The sequence below is a fragment of the Gossypium arboreum genome, chromosome 7 (genome assembly GCF_025698485.1).
Source record: "Gossypium arboreum isolate Shixiya-1 chromosome 7, ASM2569848v2, whole genome shotgun sequence".
Taxonomy (NCBI): domain Eukaryota; kingdom Viridiplantae; phylum Streptophyta; class Magnoliopsida; order Malvales; family Malvaceae; genus Gossypium; species Gossypium arboreum.
Window position 1 is genome coordinate 87,899,000 of NC_069076.1, and position 20,337 is coordinate 87,919,336.

Genomic DNA, 20,337 nt, shown 5'->3' on the forward strand with positions numbered 1-20,337 from the left:
AGGATAACTCGTTGATTCTTGGTTTGACAAGTTGAGAAGGGTGAGAATGAGGATTTTGGATGAATCTTGAAGGAGTTTTATGCTTCCGAGGAAAAATTTGTGTTCCGAAGGACTCTGACTTGAGACAGTCAATATTGAAGGAAGCTCACGGAGGACTTTGTGCCATGCATCCTGGAGGGAATAAGTTGTATCACGACTTGCGAGAACTGTCTTGGTGGCACTGGCTTAAACGAAAATGTGAGTTCGTGGGAAATGTCTAGCATGCCGCAAGTGAAAGTGAACATCAATTTCATACGGATTCTCGCAACCGGTGAAAATTCCATTGTGGAAGTGGGAGAGAGTCACTATGGACTTTGTGAGTGGGCTACCTTTGACACCCACCAAGAAAGATTCGTGTGGGTAGTGGTGGATAGGTTAACAAAATCGCCCATTTCATACCGGTTCGTCTTGATTACTCCCGCAAAAGTTGGCTAGGTTGTATGTGGCGAGAGATAGTACGACTACATGGAGTGCCGGTGTCAATTATTTCCGGCCGAGACCCTAGGTTTACATCTCGTTTCGGAAGAAGTTGCGGAGGAGGCATTGGGTATACGTTTGGATTTCGATCGCCTTTCACCCACAGACAGATGGACAGTCGGAGAGGGTTATTCAGATTTTGGAGGATATGTTAAGGGGTTGTATCATCGATTTTCGTGGGAGTTGGGAGGACTACTTGCCATTGGCGGAGTTTGCATACAATAACAGCTACCAAGCAAGTATTCAGATGGCTCCATATGAGGCACTTTATGGGCGGAGATGTCGTACGCCTACGTGTTGGACAGAGTTGGGTGAACGACAAGTGCTTGGACCGGAGTTGGTGGTAGATACTGAAAGTAAGGTTAAGTTGATAAGAGATCGATTAAAAGAGGCATCTGATAGACAGAAGTCGTATGCGGACCTAAAGCGCAAAGAGATAGAGTTCGCGGTTGGGGATATGGTTTTCTTAAAGGTTTCACCTTGGAAGAAGATCTTGAGATTCGGCAAGAAAGGCAAATTGAGTCTGCAGTTTATAGGGCCTTATCGAGTTCTTAAGCGGGTAGGGCCAGTAGCGTATCAGTTAGAGTTACCACCAGAGTTAGACAGAATCCATGACGTTTTTCATGTGTCTATGTTAAGACGATATCGATCGGATCCCTCACATGTTGTGCCAGTGGAGGAGATTGAAGTAAGGACTGATTTGACCTTTGAGGAAGAACCCATACAAATTTTAGATCGAGAGGTTAAAGTTCTAAGAAGGAAGTCGGTTCCGTTGGTAAAAGTACTGTGGCGTAATCATGGGAGGGAAGAAGCTACTTGGGAGCCAGAAGAGACGATGCAACAGCAATACCCTCATCTGTTTGGATTAGGTAAATTTCGAGGACGAAATTTCTTTAAGGAGGGTAGAGTTGTAATGCCCCAATTTTCGGGAATTCTGTGAATGTTGACAAAATTTCATGCTTTGATTTTGTCATTTGTGAGTGAAATTATGAAATAGGACCTATGTGAAAATGTTTGAAAATGCGATAGGCTAAATTGAAGTGGCCAAATAAATAGGAGTGCAAAATAAGAGGATTTGCATGACAAACCTCCCATTTTACATGAAGTGGCTAGCCATCATGTTGTTGTAGACAATATGAGTACTTGATATCCATAATTTATGGTACAAATTGATACAAATTGATAATAGGTTAGGTAAATGTTCCATGATAATAGGTTAGGTAAATGTTCCATGATAATGGGTTAGGTAAATGCTTCATGATAATAGGTTAGGTAAATGTTCCATGATAATGGGTTAGGTAAATGTTTCATGATAATGAGTTAGGTAAATGTTTCATGATAAGAATTTCATGTCTTTTGTATTAAAGAATTAAATGGATGAAATATGAAGTTTTATTAAAAGAAAAAGGGGTGAAAAGAACAAAGTTTTATCCATCTTTGTTCATCATAGCTGAAAGTTAGAGAAGAGAAAGGAGAGGAGAAAGCTCTTGAGTATTCGGTCATTAGGAGGAGGAAAATTGAAGGTAAGTTCTTGGTACCTTGCTTCTATTTTGAGGTTCATGAGTTCTTCTTGATTCTACCTTAACTCTTGAAGTATATTTTGATTTTTAGTTGTGTTGTGAGCATTTAGTCATGAATTAAAATGAAGGAAATGGTTGTTGTTTCATGTTCTTTTGATGAAAAATGGAAGATAGGTGAAGTTGAGCCAAACAAATGAGCATGCATGTGCCTTAGATGTTAAAGGGAAAAATCAGCTAACATGTTGTGTTTTAAAATGATGAAATGGAGATTATACTTAAGTAAAATCATAGATATGTGATGATTGATTGGTGATATACATGTTTAAATAACAAGCATGCAAGTTAGGTGTGAAAGAGTGATTTGGTAATAAATCTGCTTGGGACAGCAGTAGTAACGTGACTTTGGAAAATCACCATAAATTGTGGGAGATTAATTAGAAGCTGAATAAATTATGTAATTAAAGCTTTTTGAGTCTAGTTTCTAATGAAATAAACAAGAACATATTTTGAATTCTGTACAATGAGAAATTTGATTCGTAATGAAGGGTGGTCAGATTAGTCAAACAGTGAAACATGGGAAACTTTGAGAAAATTCTGGTATTGATTGGCTAAACCAAAAATTCTGAAAATTTTATGGATAGAAGATATATGAGTCTATTTTCAGGGAAAATTAACGGCACTTGATTTGGAGTTTCGTAGCTCCAGTTATAAATAATTTAGTGACAATTGCTCAGGAAGACAGCTTGCAGTGAAATTATGATTATGTGGTAAACATTGACAAAAATTTGTTAATGAGATGTTTATTGATTTCTTATAAGGTTACTATGATCTGTAGGTGTGGTTGGCTGAATATTGTAAGGGGTTAATACGTAGTTTGTATTTGAATAGTTAGATTAACGTGTTAGTAATCCAATTGTAGGCGGTTCGTGTGTGGATCTCAAATCGATATCGTCGCAAATGCAATGTGTAACTAACACCCTCTTTCTTAGTCTAGATCGGCAAAAGTCGAAAAGCGAAATGCCGAAAACCGTATTTTGTAGATTTGCGAGTGTCGAATGCTCGTGAGGTAAATCGATTAATGTTTTTGGTAAGCTGCAATGTTTGGACCGCAAAGTGCATGATTTACGTGCCCTCGATATTTTTGGGCTTAATGGGCCAAAATTGGAATGATGGGCCAACGGCCCAATTCGGTAAGAACCCTCGATGCGTGATTACTGTTAGTACGTGAAAAGTAAGAATATGCATGAAAAACCCTAAAATAGATAAATTACTGAAATACCTTTAAAAGTGAAAAATTTACGTTTTACCCCTAGTAGATAAATTACCAAATACCCCTAGGGTTAAATTGACCTAAATGCATGTTTGATTTGTTATTTACTGCATGCCATGTTGTTATTATCGATGCATGAGACGGGATATTGACGGAGGAAGTCTTGAAAGTGGCTTGTCCACGTCTTGGAGGCTCTGCCTCAATTCTTCGATAAGCTGAGCGAAAAGAAGGCAAGCGTGGAGTGTTGGGTGAGTGGGTTGAGCTATTCCCACATGGAGTGTATGGCTGGTACGGGTGGAGTGTAGTGGTTGGTGGGTTGAGTAGTCTCCCAAATGGGCTTGCATATGTTTCTTGATGTTGCATGTATTTTGAAATAGGCCTATGGGCCATCTTGTTATCTGAATAAGGGCTAAGGCCCGGTTTATTATAATCTGAAAAGGGCTCGACCCAATACCACTTATTACTGAATGGGCTTAGGCCCAATGGGCTTGAGCTGACTTGGGCTTTGAATGGGTTTTCCTTACACACTGAGTTTCCCCAAACTCACCCCTTTTATTTTCATCCACGCAGGTAATCCCCAACCATAGTGGGCTTGGAGCTGTGAGGGAATTCGGAGTGGCCACCTATTCGAAAGTTTGATTTTCTTACGTGAACTGGACATCCTTTTATTTACGTTTGAAGTTTTGGGTTTTTAAATGTAATAATGCCGCTTATTTATTTTTGATGGTTTTTTTTATATGTATTACTAAGATAAGTAATACTTATTTTAACTGTTGAAATTGGATAGCTTTAGGGCGCGTTTTCAAAAACAACAGTTGATTTCAAAATAACACGACAACAAGCAAAGCTTCCGCAATGAAAGTATTTTCCAAAATTAATCACTTTTCCTAAAAATGACTTAATCAAATCGGTTTCCTAGAAATATCCATGACGTTAAAGTGTGGCAATGGCGGTATGCATGTCTAGGATTGGATCCGAAGGGAGCTTGGTACTTAAGCAGTCCGATGGACTCACCACCTCTTTTCCGGTTTCCTACCTGGTGCACAGCTTCCATTCACTTGGATAGTTTGACAAAATTCGGCTTTTTTTTTTTTAAAACACTAAAAAGGGAACACGGGTTTTTGGCTTCAAAGTGGCATGTCGGATTCGGCCTTAACGTCTGGGCCGGGTTTGGGGTGCTACAGTTGGAGATTTGTTCTTTAATGCTATCTTCAATACTAATAAAATCAAATTCTTTGATATGATATAATCTAATCCTTAAGATAAGTTGCTTCAAATGGATTGGTTTTCAAAGTCAGGCTTGCATACATCTATAATATCAACAATTTTCAAAGCCCAAAGATTTTGTTTCAATAAATTACTAACTTCAAATATGACAAGTAATCAAACTGTCGTAGTAATGATAGAAGTGACCACTTTCATTAGCCACCCACCTCAAAAACTCTGCCTCAACATGATTTATGGTATTTTATGAGTTCAATTATGCATTATATTTATCATGCAGAAAAACAATTTAATGTATAATAATTAGGTTTACTTTAGCTTAAAGAATAATGTTATAACTAAATCAATTACTTAGAGGCAAAGAAAGAGTTTGTTTTTTTGTTTTCCAAGTAGCTTAGGTATATATATATATGTTTTGTAATAGACAATAATGTATCTTCGATTTTCTCTTCAAGGGAGTTTTCTTTCGAGATTTGTTTATTGATAGAAATTTCAACTCAAATTTTCAAGGATTGTTGGTAGAATTCTTCGTAACTTCAAATTGCTTAATTAGCTTGATTAGAAGTTATTTGAAATCCTTTGTTGGTGTTAAATCTAAACATCAAACCCTACTTCATTAAATTGGGTTTCATCTTTCCACAAATTTATCTAATTTTTGTTAATTGTTAAATCTTTTTAAACCAAGAATTAATTGAAATTTGGTTCTTATCTTTGTTCATATTGTAATTTCATAGAAAAGCCTTCTGTCAAAACCATCTTTCAAAATTTTAAAAAAAAAATGGAGGATCGACTTTTTGAAAAACGAAAATGGAGTCGCCACCAATCCTTTTTGTTTAGGTGTGATCGGATCACCTAAGAATTTGGTTATTTTAATAAAATATTTCTTTTTACTAAAACAACGATTTTGGCCTACGTAAATATGAGAAAACGTGTTCGGGAGTCGGTTACGCATGAGGAAGGGTTAGCACCCTCATTACGCCCAAAAATTGGTACCAAATCGATTAGATACTATCCTTATGTCTAAGATTTAAAAATGTTTTTGAAATGTGGTTCCTTTTAATAACATTTGAATAACCCGAGTTGGTCATCAAAATTCTCTTGCTTAAGAGGAATATAGCATCACATCCAGCGTGATAGGACATTATCCTTTATGCCCTCGAAAACATGATAAATTTCGACTTCCAAAAGTGTATGTGTTGAAAAACCATAAAAGGATACCCAATTATTTAGTCCAACGAAAAAATTGAAACCCAGCACAGTAGGGCACAATTCCTCGAATTTCTAGACATCAGACATTTCCTTATTTTAGAATTTAAAGAACATGAGTGAAATTCTAAAGGAATATTCGATTATTTTGAACAAATGAGAAATCGCAACCCAGCACGATAGGGCATGATTCTCGAATTGCCAAAACATCGAGTATTACCTTCGTTTTACAGAGTTTTTAAAGACATGAGTGAAATTTCAAAGGAATATTCGATTGTTTTGAACAAACGAGAAATTGAAACCCAGCACGATAGGGCACGATTCCTGAATTGCCAAACATCGAGTATTACCTTGTTTTGGGGGAGTCCCTTTCATTATAGTTTTAAAATTGATGATTAAAAGGTAATTGATTGAGCTAAAACATTTAAATAGCCACTCATAGTAGAAATATGTATGAAAATAACGACATTTTATCTTATCAAAACATATTGCCAAAGCATTCACGGATTATGAGGTTGCAATGCACAAACAATCAGATCACTACAGCAAAACAGGTTTTTAGCGGCGTTTTTTAAAAAGCGCCGCAAAAGAGTTTTACAAAACAATGTCATTTTGTATTGACCTTTTAGTGGCTTTAGCGGCGCTTCTTAAAAACGCCGCTATAGGTACACCTTTAGCGGCGTTTTTCAAAAAACGCTGCAAAAGAGTTTTACAAAACAACATCGTTTTGTATTGACCTTTTAGTGGCTTTAGCGGCGTTTTTAAAAAACGCCGCTATAGGTACACCTTTAGCGGCATTTTTTAAAAAGCACCGCTATAGGTACACCTATAGCGGCGTTTTTCAAAAAGCGCCGCAAAAGAGTTTTACAAAACGACATCGCTTTGTATTGACCTTTTAGTGGCTTTAGCGGCGCTTTTTAAAAACGCTATATAGTACACCTTTAGCGGCGTTTTTCAAAAAGCGCCGCAAAAGAGTTTTGCAAAACGACGTCGTTTTTATTGACCTTTTAGTTGCTGTGGCGGCGCTTTATAAAAAACGCCGCTAATGCTCGATCTTTAGCGGCGTTTTTAAAAAGCGCCACAAAGAAAACATTTCATCTGTCTACTTATAGTTTAACTGGTTTATTTATATTAAAATAAAATTTATTTTAATTAAATATTTAAATTCTTCAAAAAAAATAATGGCACAGATAAAAATTTGAAAGTAAAAACATAGAAAAATATTTGTTAAAAATGAAAAAATGAAAATACTATTTTTTAAAATAATTTTAAAGATTTTTGGTATATGACTGATTGCTTTTTAATTTATATGTTAAATATTTTCTTATATAATTGTAAAAGAGATAGTATTAATTTTAAAATATTGAATTAATTATCATTATAGTATAGGGTTTACGGTATACGGTATACGGTTAAGGGTTTAATGTCTATGAGTTACTATTTTAAGGTTTATGGATTATGGGTTTAGGGATCATGGTTTAAGGGTGGTTTAAGGGTAGTTTAAGGTTGGGGTTTAAGGTTTAGGTGTTAGGGGTTAAGGGTTAGGGGTTCATGGTTCATGTTTTAGGATTTAGGGTTTAGGATTTAATGATTAGAAGTTTAGGGTTTAGATTAATTAGTGTTTTTTAATTTATATGATAAATATTTTCTTATATAATTTTAAAATATTGAATTAATTATCATTATAGTTTAGGGTATATTATTTAGGGTTTAAAGTGTATGAGTTACTATTTTAAGGTTTATGGATTATGGTTTATGGTTTAAGGGTTGGGGTTTAAGGCTTATGGGTTTGGGGTTAAGTGTTATATTTTTAAGGTTTAGAGATTATGTTTATGATTATCCCCGGTAAATGTTTCTTTTTCTAACAATGGTTTAGTGTGCAATTGTATATATGAACTTTAATTTGATCCAGTTCACGTAAATTATTAACACAATTATTGATATAACATCATTTTATATTTATATATTGCATACATAAATATTTATATTTATCCAATATAAAAATATATTATTGATGTATTTATTTTTAAAACGTGTATGATTTAAATTAAAATTAAAGTTTCAACTATACATTTAAACCATAATTAGAATTTAACCGTCTACAATTACATATTAAACTGAAATTCATATATAATTACGAGATGTATCTCTATCAAAATTTAGGTGTATACATAAAATTAAATGTCATTTATATAAAAATCTAAGCAACTAATGCAGACCATACTTAAAAGAATAATGCTTGTATTGTTGTGTCATTTTGTATTTTTTAATTCATCGATTTCATTTTATTTCATTAAAGTTTCCTTTTTTATTTTATATGATAATTTAAAAATTATAAAATGCTCAAAAAATTAAAATTAAAAATTAAAAACTAAAAACTAAAAAATAATATTTAATATTTTAGTTAAAAAGTTAAATATTTAAAATTAAAAAATTCTAAAAATGATAATCTTATCACAAAAATTTTGAAAGAAAAATAAAAAATATTAAAAATAACAAAAAATTAAAATTAAGCAATAATGACGTTTTTAAGAAAAATGCCACAAAAAATTAAGCTAGAGTGGCGTTTTTATCAAAAACGCCGCAAAAAACTAAACTATAGTGGCGTTGTTTTTTAAAACACAGCAAAAGGTGAAATTAAAATCCCGCTCAATCCCCTAAAATAACTTTTGGTTGCCCGCTCGCTGCTTTCTCTTTTTCTCAACAGTTAACAGACTTCAATTTTATTCACCAAAGTATAGCACCTGACAGAATCGTTTCTAATTTTCCATTTTTCATTTTCTTCTGAAACAAAAACCCCATTGTTGCAAACTGGAATTTTGTGGAAACTGAGTCTCTCCCTTTTCTTTTTCTCTTCTTTTGGCTCTGGAATTTGAAAAACGAAAAATAAAAAAACAGGATGAGTACTGAAGCAGTTAAGAGAAGCACCACCGGAGCTCTAACGGTGAAACAACGGAAAATCGATGAATTGAAGCCTTCTCCGGCGCTTACTGCAGAACCCAAGAAAGTTATCATCAAAAGCGCCGACATGAAAGACGACATGCAAAAAGAGGCTGTCAATATCGCCATCTCCGTTAGCTCTTTTTATCTACCTTACAAGATTCCTAATTTTATGGCTTTTTATTGGAATTATTTTCTGGGTTTTTCATTTGATCTTGATTTGTTAGTAAATACTGTAAATTTGCTGACTTGGAGTGGTTTTTCCTTCTGGGGGTTTTGAGTAGGCTTTCGAGAAGAACAATGTAAAGAAAGATGTAGCAGATTACATTAAGAAAGAATTTGACAAGAAATATGGACCTACTTGGCATTGCATTGTTGGTAGCAATTTTGGTAAACCCAAATTTCTATTAGATTCAATTTTCATGGAAAATAGAATCTAAGATATCTGTTATTTTTAAGCGATGCTGTTGTTTTTACTTGAAAGCAAGCAATGTCAAAAACAGGTCCCAACAAGACTCTGCTTCGTTCACTGGGTCATCGCCATTTTTCGGATTTAACTGGAACAAAAGCCAAACGAAACTATGCTAACAATGTCTCTGAGTACAACACTGTCCTCGCTTCTCTCAATGCCAAACGAAGGTTCTGTCGTTTAACTTGTTGCTTTGTTCGGGTCTTATTTGATGTCTTTGTTTCTATTTTGTTTATCTATAGTCGGAAGAGGGTTTTTTTTTTTGACATGCATGAAGTTTCTGATTGACCATTGCAGTTCTTGAGGTTGTTTTGGTGGCAATGATCTATTTAAGTAGATAACAATACCCCTCAATCTGTTCATAATGTACCACGCGTGTTTAGTACAATGTTCAATTCTTCGAATCTTCTTTTGATGGTTGTACAATTACACTACGTTTACAGGCAAAATATAGAAGGAAATATTACCATGTTCATGCATTGATAAGTATATGATTTTAGATTTATCATTATCAATGCAATATACAGGCTTTTTATTCTATCTCTTATACTGATCATTTATGTTTGAAATTAATTGATCTGCTTTTCCAGGAAAGATTTCCTTTCTTAATCTTTGTTTATTTATTGTTTTTGTTCATTTTTTTAAAATGTTATAAGGGGAGTTTTTGTTATCGGTACTTGAATTGACAATTATTTTTGTAAGAGGTCAGTATCCATGTATTATTTTGTGTGTAGGATTTAATATTATCCTATATTCCATATCTTTTCTTTTGCATGTTGGTTCTTTGATGCAAATCTGATCTTCAATTGATTAAATTGTATGAACTAAATCTGGGTGTGAATATCATATAAACTTTGCTTTTTTGTCTGATTCTAAGACCTGCTAAAATCCTTTATTTACCTAATCTGCAATTTGAAAGGAGCTTTGGTTCTTGGGTAAATTGTACTTATTGTTTGCTCTTATTCTCACCCTCCATCCATGAATTTCTATATTTACATGCTACTTCACAATTAATATAATTTTATAATTTGTTGGTAAATATTGAAAGAGGACCCAAGGTACGTACTAGGATTTTCTTTTCTTTTCTTTTTATAGATCTAATAATCTAAGTACAACTTGATTAGAGTTGGTTCAAATTTCTTTTGCCTTTTGTTTGAAAGTATTTATGCTTATATTATTTATCTAAATATTATCTAACCAATTTTATGGCAATTCTGTTTTGGATAATTAAGCACCACTTTGAGTGCATTTAAAACATATTTCTTGTTCCAACCCTTTAATTCCTCCATCTACTCAAGCAATTGAAATAATAACTTATGAGCAGCACTATCAGCTATTATCAATTAAGTTAATATACTATATTTACTAAAAATAGGTTGGGTTATTAACGTGGAACCTCTTATTACTTCAGCAAGTAAAATGCTATCCCAAGCTTCTGCTTTTCCCATCCCATCCACATTTTCTTTAGGTAGGAGTCTTCATGATAGAAATAGGTTAGTTAATTTTCTTATTCTTGTTGAAATTTTTGAAATTTTAGAAAAAAGGGGAATGTTTAATTTTTACTACCAAACAGTGCAATATTGTCTTTTATTCAATTTATTTTGCACACGAGATTCTATTCTCAAAAAAAATAGATAGCTTACATACCTTTGTGCAGGAATGCTCATTCTTTTTTTTTTTTGGGGGGTCATATAATACCTATTTTATCCTTTGAAAATGAATTAGACGTGGATATAGTACTTGTATGCTTGCATGCTCAATAATATTAGCTTTATTTGGATTTTTTGAATAAAGAGTGAATCTTGAGTCATGGAGTTCTTCAAGAACCATGGCTGATGGACTTGTTAAATTATTTATTCTTTAAATAATGCTTATATTTCATTATTTGTGCCTTAGCGCATAACTTATAACTCACAATAGATTTTTTTTTTTTTTGTGTTTATCCTTTACCAGCAAAGGCAATAGAAGATATGATGTTATTGAATGTGATCCACTAGTTCGCAAAGGACTTGAGAAAACTGTAAGTAGTCTTTAATAGATGGCACTTAACAAGCATTCCATTCATAAACAGTAACCCCCTTGAATAAATTTTTCTACTTGAAAGCATGTGGATATACTAATATAAACTTGTGCAAGCAGGCTAAGCACATGGTTATTCCTTATATGTCGATGTTACTGCCTCCACAAAACTGGACAGGGTATGTACTCAAGGTCCTATCTTTGTACAGTTTATTCCCTGATGAACTTTGTGATACTTTGGCAGGTATGACCAATGTGCTTATTTGTTTTTACCATCATATGTACTCAAACTGTTTTTACCAAGGTGCTTATTTCATTTAATTTAATATGTAATTACATATTTTATTCATTTTTTATGAATATTTATTAAATATTATATTATTATTTTTATATAAGATTGTTGTTTTAATTATATAATAGAATAAATGTATAAGTTTGAGCTTAAAACTGTTGTTAGTTTTGTTCCAAAGTTAATTTTTTACCAGAACATGCTCTGTATCTATTATTTTGTTCCTTGAAACAACTCCTTAGTTTTTTATACTAATTGCTCCTTGAAATAATTCATCTCGTTATGTGCACAAGTATTTAAATGTTTATGATCGCAGCTGGTATTTATTTTTATTTTGCAATAGAAATTATAGCTCTAATTAATTTATATGGAGGACAAAATGAAATGAAAAAGGTAGAAAGAAAGGAACTCTAGCTGTCTCAAGTCCCTACTAAATTTCAGTGCTCTAGTAGTCCGTTTGGCAACTTAGGAACATTTTGAGCTAGCCTATATGTATTGAAAGCATGCCCTATTTTTCCTGACTTATTGTCTTGCAACGTTTAGATGTTTTGTTGTTTTTATTAATTAGCACTAGCAATGATCTTGGTTTTCAAATTTCAACATCCTAATAACATGGTTTATCAGGTTTAGGTAAGATCAATCCTTGGTTGTTTAATCTTGCTGTTTCGGGTTCGAAGAACTGTATGAAAGAAATCTGTTAAATTGCTGCTATTAATGAGGTCCGGAAGTGAGAAAATTGATGTTGGAAATATCTTTGTATGGTGGATTGAATGCTGCTGTATATTGTTGCTCATTACCGAATTAATGCTGAAACTAAGCTAATTAAATGGTGGATAATTTGTTGTTGATTATAATGGAAATGACTATTAAATGTTTAAAATTCATTTTATTTAATTGATGGATGCTGTTGTTTAAATGCTGCAAATTGAAGTGTTTAAATGCTGTAAATTGAAGTGTTTAAATGTTGTAAATTGAAGTGTTTAAATGTTGTAAATTGAAGTGTTTAAGTACTGCAAATTGAAGTGTTTAGTTGCTGGAAATTGAGATGTTTTATTGCTGTAATTGAGTTGTATAAATGTTGTTAATTGAGATGTTAAAGTGCTGCAAATTGAAGTGTTTAAATGTTGTAAATTGAAGTGCTTAAATGTTGTAAATTGGCATCTGTTTGTAGGTTCATTGGCATCTTCTCCTGATGAGAGTGTAGTTTATCAAGCTTTAAACTTTGCATTGTCCTCCGAGGTATTAGAATTCCTAGTTCAAAACTTAGCAATTTGTCTTTTATAAAAGACCTTTGCATTTTTAGTGTTGTTTAGATTTGCAAATAAGATGTTGTATTTGGACTTGCTGTTAGTAAAAGACTTGTATTTTACTTATATCTTTATATTTAATCTAATTTTTATTATTTATTTTAGTTTAGATTCTATATTTTTATTTTTATTTTAATATTTAATAACTTAAGTTCTAACTTTTGGATTTTAATTGTGTTATTAATTTATTATTTTAAATTCTAAATTTGAATTAATCAATTTTTATATTTAGTTTTAAAGTTAAATTTTTCATAGAAAATTTAATTTGATAATGAATTTTAATAGAAAATTTTTATATTTATATCATGGATATTATTCTTAATATTTTGATAATAAATTTTAATTTTTATGAACTTTATAATATTTTATAATAATTTTTTTAAATTTTATGACCTTTAGTGGCGTTTGTGGGATTAGCGCCGCTAAAGGTCATGACCATTAGCGGCGTTTGTGGGAAAAGTGCCGCTAAAGGTCATGACATTTAATGGCGTTTGTGGGAAAAGTGCCGCTAAAGGTCATGACCTTTAGCGGCGTTTTTTTAAATAAACTCCGCAAACTTTAGAGGCGTCATCTATAGCGGCGTTTGGAAAAGCGCCGCAAATAGTTTTAGAGGCACTTAAAAGCGTCGCTAAAGGTAAAAAAAGCGCCGCTAAAAGTCTTTTTTTCTTGTTGTGGATATGAACAATATAAAGGTAATGAATTTACAATGCGACCAGCAAAACAAATAATTGTATACTATTCTAACATTTATACAAATTTTAAGGGATATCAACAACATATTTATAATCTATAATAGAAAATAAACGTAAGGCAAAATATATAAAAAAAAAGTAAATAGAATCGAATAATTATGCATAAATTTAAAACAATCAATGTGAGAGAGTAGTTCTAAGAATCAATCGATATACAACAATTTAAAACGAATGATATGGAAGATATTTGGATATATATATATATATATATATATATATATATATATATATATATGTGAAAATAATGTTAAAGCACTTATGAATGAATAAGTAGAACTTAAAACAAAATATTTAAAATAATTTGATCTTAAAATAAATCACAAAATAAGAACCACATAAAATTGTATATAACATAGTAACATATAGATTAAAATTTTTTATGAACATTACATAAACAAAGAAATAAGTAATATACAAAATTCTATATATATATCAATATGTTAATCTAGATAGATAGTATACATAAGATACAAATAATTTACTCTATAAGAAAAATATTTGGAAGTGTTTGAAATAAACAAATTTATATAAAATAATACTAGATGAATGTTTAAAGGATAAAAACATGCATTGAAATAGGACCTCAAAAGGAGTACATTATATACGAATAGATTTAACAAAAACATATATACATATGTGTAATCAGATAAAATAATTAACATATTTAAAATAATGTATGGAAGCCTTAGGTCAATAATGAAACAATTTAAAAGTAAAGGCACGACAAATTTTAAATTAATATGAAAAATGGCTAGAACTTAAATATGTACATTTAGTGAAAGATATAATTTAAATAATATGTAAAATATGAAAGGTCCTAAATATATATATATATATATATATAACAGGATATATTCTTGAGATGTGAATTATATACATAATGGGCTAAAACACATACACACAAAAAAAAAATATATATATATATATATATATATATATATATATATATATATATAAATAGGTTTAAAAGGAATTATGTGTGTAAAAGTAACCATGGAATTAATAATATATAGAATAAAAACTAATTTGGCCATGGACTATATATGCATAATATTATATATGAATATTTAAATGAAGTAATATACAAAATTTTTAAAACAATATGATAAAAACTAAAAGGATATTTAATAAATAAAATGCCCTGTTGAAATTAAAGGGAGGACTAAAGCGCAATGCACGCAGACGCGCGGGGACCAATACTGGCAATATACCAGATTCCAAAACACTGTGTTTAGGCTTGGGTTAAATTGAAATGCTACGCGAATTCTAGGAAAAATTTAAAAATAAAGAAAATATGAGCGGGGCCTAATTGAACACTAACGCGAAAGGGGAAGGACCAACGCGCAAAAATCCCCCCCTTTGCAGAAACGCGCTAATCCTAGGAGAATACGGGTCGGGTCATCGGGTCACACACCAAACGGTACCGTTTTGAGGCATTATGGAACTGAACGAAACGACGTCGTTTCCTGGTTACCATAAATGCCTAAAATTTTTTATCCTCATTTGAACCCTAGATCTAAAAAAAATGAGAGCTCTCCCACTCTTCTCTGCCTGGTCGTCTCCAAGGATTCATCAGTGCCAAACGCACCTCCTCCCCGTCACGGTTCAAGGCTCGGGAATAAAGGAAGCAAGATGCGTCCCTCGATCCGAATCTACGGAGAAAGGGTCTCCGATGGCCGAAACCGAAGGTAGGTTCCTTCCCCGATCTCAAAAGGTAACCTTTTTTCGCTCTCTTTTTGAATATATATATATATATATATATATATATATATATATATATGTGTGTGTGTGTGTGTGTGTGTGTTATATTCAAAACTGGACTTGCAAAGGAAATGAGAAAACAGAATAGAAAGGAACACCTTAATTCTTTTTTATATTCGATTGCTCTTCTTTTTTTTTTGTATATTATGCGTGTATTGTGCGAGCCCCCCTTTTACAATGATCCCCTAAGGCTTCTATATAGCCAAAAAAAAAAAAACTAAGAAAAATACAATTGTTTTTGTTCTTTTCTGTTGTTGTTGCTGTCCATTTTTGCAAGTACGGAGAAGGCCAGTTGGCGTGCGGTGCTACATACGGAGGTACGGAGAGGCCTTAGGAATGTATGGCGGCTGAAGGTTGCAGCGCAAAGGTGGAAACCCTAGGGTTTCGTGTTGGTGTTTTGATTTTGGGCCTTGTATTTCTGGGCTAATGCTTAGGTTATAATTGGGTTAATTTGGGCCCTTTTTTTGATGTGTAAATGGACTTGGACTGTTTTATTATTTGGATTTTTTTTAGCTTTATTATTTATTTTAATTTTAGTTTTTCTTCATGCCCGGGCAAATTTGAGTCCTTACACCTTCAATGTGTTTCAAGAAAAGACCCTTTTTGTTCTCCGAAATCCAGAATGTTTCTAGTTTTCATTGTTTAATATTTTTCCCCATATTATTATCATTCAACTCTTTGCTTGAGATTTCAAAAATAGAGTGGAGCTTGCACATCAAGTACTTCATTCTTTCCGACTCCAAGCTGATGTTGGATTTCAGCTTTCTCAAAGAAATATTTATAACAACTAAAAACTTATCATTGGAGAAGTTGTTAAACATCAACATATATACTCTCTATCTGCATAAAAACAACCAATGAAGATTTCCCGTCATGTATAAACTTCACTTTCTTTACATGGAAATCGCATATACAAAATCTTGTTTTCTTCTAACCCATTCATCATATAAACATATGCATATAACAGGGATACCAGCAAAAAGGAACTTGTCTCTTCTTATAAAATTATGTCTTTGGGAGTTTTTTTGGACAAAATTTACAGTAAGTCAACTTGATAGCTACCTTGTCCTTAAAATAACCTCTTGATCATTCAAAAGAGGTGGAGCAATTTTGGACTTTACTTGATGTCTTTTCTAATGCTTACAATTGTAAAGACATGAAATTTTCGCGAAAAAGAAAGATTTTAAATTACCATATTGATATTCGGTATATTTATTAATGTTTAATTGGTTGTTTACATCTGTATAATATTTATGATGACTTCAATAAAATGGAAGACAAGAATTGTTTCTGAGTTGTATATATTTGAGTTTTTATTTTATAAAAATATCATATCATATGTTATGCCTCTTTAAATGTAAACTATTAAAACAATTCGTCAAATATATAAAAAATCTAAAATATTAAACATATTTTAGAAAACACAAGAAAATCTTTTATCCATGCCAAATACATAAAGTGATGCCTGATCCAATCAAAATAATTCATTTTCACTCTTTCTTTTCGATAATTTACCATCTTCCTTATACAATCATCTAATGATGTATCATCTGATTCAGGGGCGAAGTTATAATTTTTTTTGGGGCCGATATTAAATTGTAATTTTTATGATAATAAAAATACAATTTCACCATTTTAATAGCCTTTATCTTTATAATTTTTAAAGGATTAAATCAAATTTTTATTATTTTAGGGGGGCAAAGTGTAATTTTACCTTTATTAATTTAAAATTTTAAAAATTTTAAAGAGACTAAATAGAAAATTTTCTATTTTAGGGGGCAGGCCCTGCTAACCCCTTGGTTTTGCCCCTGATTTGATTGCTTTTCCATTTTCATTCTTTTACAAATAAACTCCAACAAAAAAGAGAAAGGAAAAAAAGAAGAAGATATAGTTGGGAATGAAATTTTGTAAATTGTATCCCCTTTGACAAAAAATGGAGGGATCAATTGATGTATTCTTTTAATTGTATTCGTCGGAACTGATGAGTCTTGAGCCCGCAACTTCCATCTTGACAGGCTGATAATTTAATCAATTGAACTACAATTCCAGGGAAATAAAGAAAAATGTAAAACATAGATAGTCTTATGATTTCATTCAAACTATTTCTATTTAGATTTTAGATTCGAATCGACCGGTTGTAACAAACAAAGGCACAAGTGATATATTGATATCTATACGAACATGCATTTTGAGTTAGAGCGACACGAATTACTAGTCACTAAGAATGCTTTCGTTCGACACTCATACTAATTCCAAGTAACATAAATGTATATAATAAACAACTTATACATGTACTAGAATTTATCACAAAAAATTTAAATAAAATAATTATTTTTAAATTTAATATTTTTATATTTTTATATTTTATTAATTAAATTAATTTCACTTTTAACTCCAATCATAAAATTAAAAACTAAGGAAGATTTGATCATAATATATACATATAAAATAAGTTAATGTAATAAAATATTTAACTCTTAATTCCTTTAAAGAGATTGGCCGGAAGGCTAGCTTGTCACCTCGTAGGACACAAGTCCTTAAAATAATAGAAAAATGAAATTATAATTTAATTTGTTAAGAAAATGGCATTCTAAGAATTAGATATAGAGTTATTATAAAAAAATTTAAAGTAGAAATTTTTTCAATTTAATACCTAAATTTTTAAGATCAAATTGATACTTAAAAGTTATATATTTTATTACCCCATTCTTTCTATTTTCGTTAAAAATCGGATTAAAAATTTAGCTTATAATTTATCAACACTTAAATAAAATACACCCCATAAACTGTTATATGACAATCACATGGAAATAAAGTGTGAATAGATTTTTTTTTTTTAAACCTGATAAAGTTTAAGTTATTGAAAAAGTATAATATATTTGAAATGCCAATAATACTCTTCTATCATCCCTTACGTAAACGACTAAAACTTCATCTTAATCTAGGGTTTTGAGATAAAATATTTGGTTCCTCCATTCACAATCTCAAAATATAGCAATAGTTCCAAGAAGATTTATAGACTTTTATCTCTCTGCAAACAAAAGAAAAATTATAATAAAGTTTTTACGAAAGATACCAAAATTTAGGGTTTGAAATTAAAGGAAAGATTGGTTCAAGATTTTCAATCACTAATGGAGCAGTGAATAGATGATGTTTTAAGCACTTGACAAAGTTAGATACAAAGAAATTTAGTTTTCTGCCTTCTTATACAAATTACTTAATTTCTTAGTTTTCTCCTTCGTTTAGCTTTACTTTTGGAAAAAAATTTCTTTTGAAAAGTGTGACTTAAGATTTAAAGTTTTATATTGCTGTCAAAAATCATATAAGAAGTTACAACATTCATTTTAGATAGGTTGTAATGTAAAAAAAAATCAATTTAATAATATTATAATATATGAAATATTAATTTTAAATATTTTTAAGTAATTAATATAAATTATTTATGTAATTTGAATAGAAAGTAAAATTCATAATTTTGATATTAAAATGACAAATATAATTCTTGTAAATTAATAAATAAAATTATAATTGATGGATTAATTGACTTGAATGCAAAGTGTCTAATTATAAAAGAAATGATATATTAATTTTTTCTATCCAGTTAATCCGTAACACTAACTTAATTAGAAATTCTATAATAAGTATATATATAAATTGTGCAAATATTAACACCAAATAAATTCTTAAAGAAAAGGGATTTACTTACGCAATGTAGAAACTAAAATAATTTTACATATATGATTAATATATTAATAAAATTAAAATTTTGGTTATTCAATCTCATACATTGTTGGATCTGATAATGTAAGACAGGCTTTGCATTGGCAACGAAGACGGCCAAATGTAGGGAAGAAAAATGTTTGAATTGCACAAGAATATGATTATATTAAAACAAAACAAGTACGCACATTGCATTGGTTTTTAAGTCATAGCATAGATTCTCTTCTTAAGAATCAGAAATATGGGATCTTTTACATGATTAATTTAAATTCACACAACTCTTTTTCCCCTTCATACATCAATTTCTTTACAATTTAACCTAGTTAATTTTTTTTATTATTATTTTTATTTAAAGTTACAGTTAAGTTTGATACCAAGTCTTTAGAACTCTTAAAATATATAAAAAATTTACACTAGTTGGTTCCTTGGTGGAGTCCAAATCCAGGAAATTACAGATCATTTTATTTCAGTATTCTAGAATAATATTTGCAGGCCTCTATAAATATAAACAAAAACACCTTCACTATCCTCAAGTTGACCACGTCTCGTTTTCCTTTTCTTTTGATTCTCCCAAGTGGTGGAATGGAGACTGATCAGCCTGCACCGGAAAACCCAGACAAGGCATCCTCGGATGAACAAGGTGCAAGCCCTGCAAGATCCTATGACTGCACTTTTTGTAAGAGAGGTTTCTCCAATGCACAAGCCCTTGGTGGCCACATGAATATTCACCGTAGAGACAAAGCCATGCTCAAACAACCTTCTCCAACTCATGAAACTACTACTACTACCCAACAATCTAATTTCGACATCTCCAAGATCATCCCCTCCTATTCTCACACACCAACCAGCCATGGAAAGTGGCGTTGGGTTCTTCAGGATGATGGTGCTGACGTCAGAACAGACAGAACCAGTGACCATATTGTCGGATCACAAATCCGACAACTGCCTTTGTTTGATGAAAAACCTTCCCAATCAGATCAAAATCCCAGAAACCAAGTTCAAGAGGGCCTTGAGAAAGGGTTTTCATCCACCCAACCTCCATTAGGGTCTGAAGTGGATCTTGAACTTAGATTGGGACCTGAGCCTCACGATTCATCGCCACCAAAGACCACCAAAAAGTTCTTTTAACCTCCACATGAACAACAACAATCCATATTATATACCATGGTACGTTTTCTTCTTTCCTGTTATTTTTATTATTGTAATTTAAAAAAAAAAAAAAAGTGTCGGATGATAAATGCTATTATGCCTCAAACCTCAAAATAATTATGATTGTATTTATTTATTTTTCCAATTTCTTTCATGTATTTAATTAACATTTAGTTTGTTCGGATTTAAATATCA

The 20,337-nt window shown here is 31.4% G+C and overlaps 2 protein-coding genes and 1 long non-coding RNA gene across 12 annotated transcripts; all 3 read left to right on the forward strand.

The window, feature by feature from the left end:
* The first annotated feature begins 8,344 nt into the window (after positions 1-8,344).
* LOC108487634 (DNA-directed RNA polymerase 2, chloroplastic/mitochondrial-like) lies at positions 8,345-12,864 on the forward strand. 10 transcript variants are annotated; one of them, XM_053030940.1, is made up of 7 exons: positions 8,345-8,809; positions 8,961-9,066; positions 9,180-9,315; positions 11,099-11,165; positions 11,285-11,408; positions 12,078-12,172; positions 12,625-12,826. In XM_053030940.1, the coding sequence occupies exons 1-6, from the start codon at positions 8,636-8,638 to the stop codon at positions 12,152-12,154; spliced, it is 684 nt and encodes a 227-aa protein (XP_052886900.1). In that variant the 5' UTR covers positions 8,345-8,635; the 3' UTR covers positions 12,155-12,172; positions 12,625-12,826. The 10 variants fall into 10 exon arrangements, 9 of the variants coding, with proteins under 9 accessions (XP_052886900.1, XP_052886901.1, XP_052886902.1 ...); XM_053030941.1 differs by lacking the exon at positions 12,078-12,172 and adding an exon at positions 11,409-11,468 and having other exon boundaries at positions 8,346-8,809; positions 11,285-11,343; XM_053030942.1 differs by lacking the exon at positions 12,625-12,826 and adding an exon at positions 11,409-11,468 and having other exon boundaries at positions 8,346-8,809; positions 11,285-11,343; positions 12,078-12,337.
* A 2,159-nt stretch (positions 12,865-15,023) lies between these two features.
* On the forward strand, positions 15,024-15,889 carry LOC108487965 (uncharacterized). The gene is made up of 2 exons (XR_008285418.1): positions 15,024-15,200; positions 15,551-15,889. It is a non-coding gene; the product is annotated as an uncharacterized LOC108487965 (long non-coding RNA).
* A 3,686-nt stretch (positions 15,890-19,575) lies between these two features.
* LOC108477191 (transcriptional regulator TAC1-like) lies at positions 19,576-20,121 on the forward strand. The gene has a single exon (XM_017779664.1). The coding sequence runs from the start codon at positions 19,576-19,578 to the stop codon at positions 20,119-20,121; it is 546 nt and encodes a 181-aa protein (XP_017635153.1).
* The last annotated feature ends 216 nt before the right edge of the window (positions 20,122-20,337 follow it).

Bases quoted from the DNA above. Each gene is read 5' to 3' on its own strand.
- LOC108477191 (XM_017779664.1), top strand. From the start codon at position 19,576: ATGGAGACTGATCAGCCTGCACCGGAAAACCCAGACAAGGCATCCTCG.
- LOC108487634 (XM_053030936.1), top strand. From the start codon at position 8,636: ATGAGTACTGAAGCAGTTAAGAGAAGCACCACCGGAGCTCTAACGGTG. The intron at 9,316-11,098 runs GTTCTGTCGTTT...ATCCTTTACCAG, and splicing joins TCTCTCAATGCCAAACGAAG to CAAAGGCAATAGAAGATATG. The intron at 11,166-11,284 runs GTAAGTAGTCTT...TTGTGCAAGCAG, and splicing joins GCAAAGGACTTGAGAAAACT to GCTAAGCACATGGTTATTCC.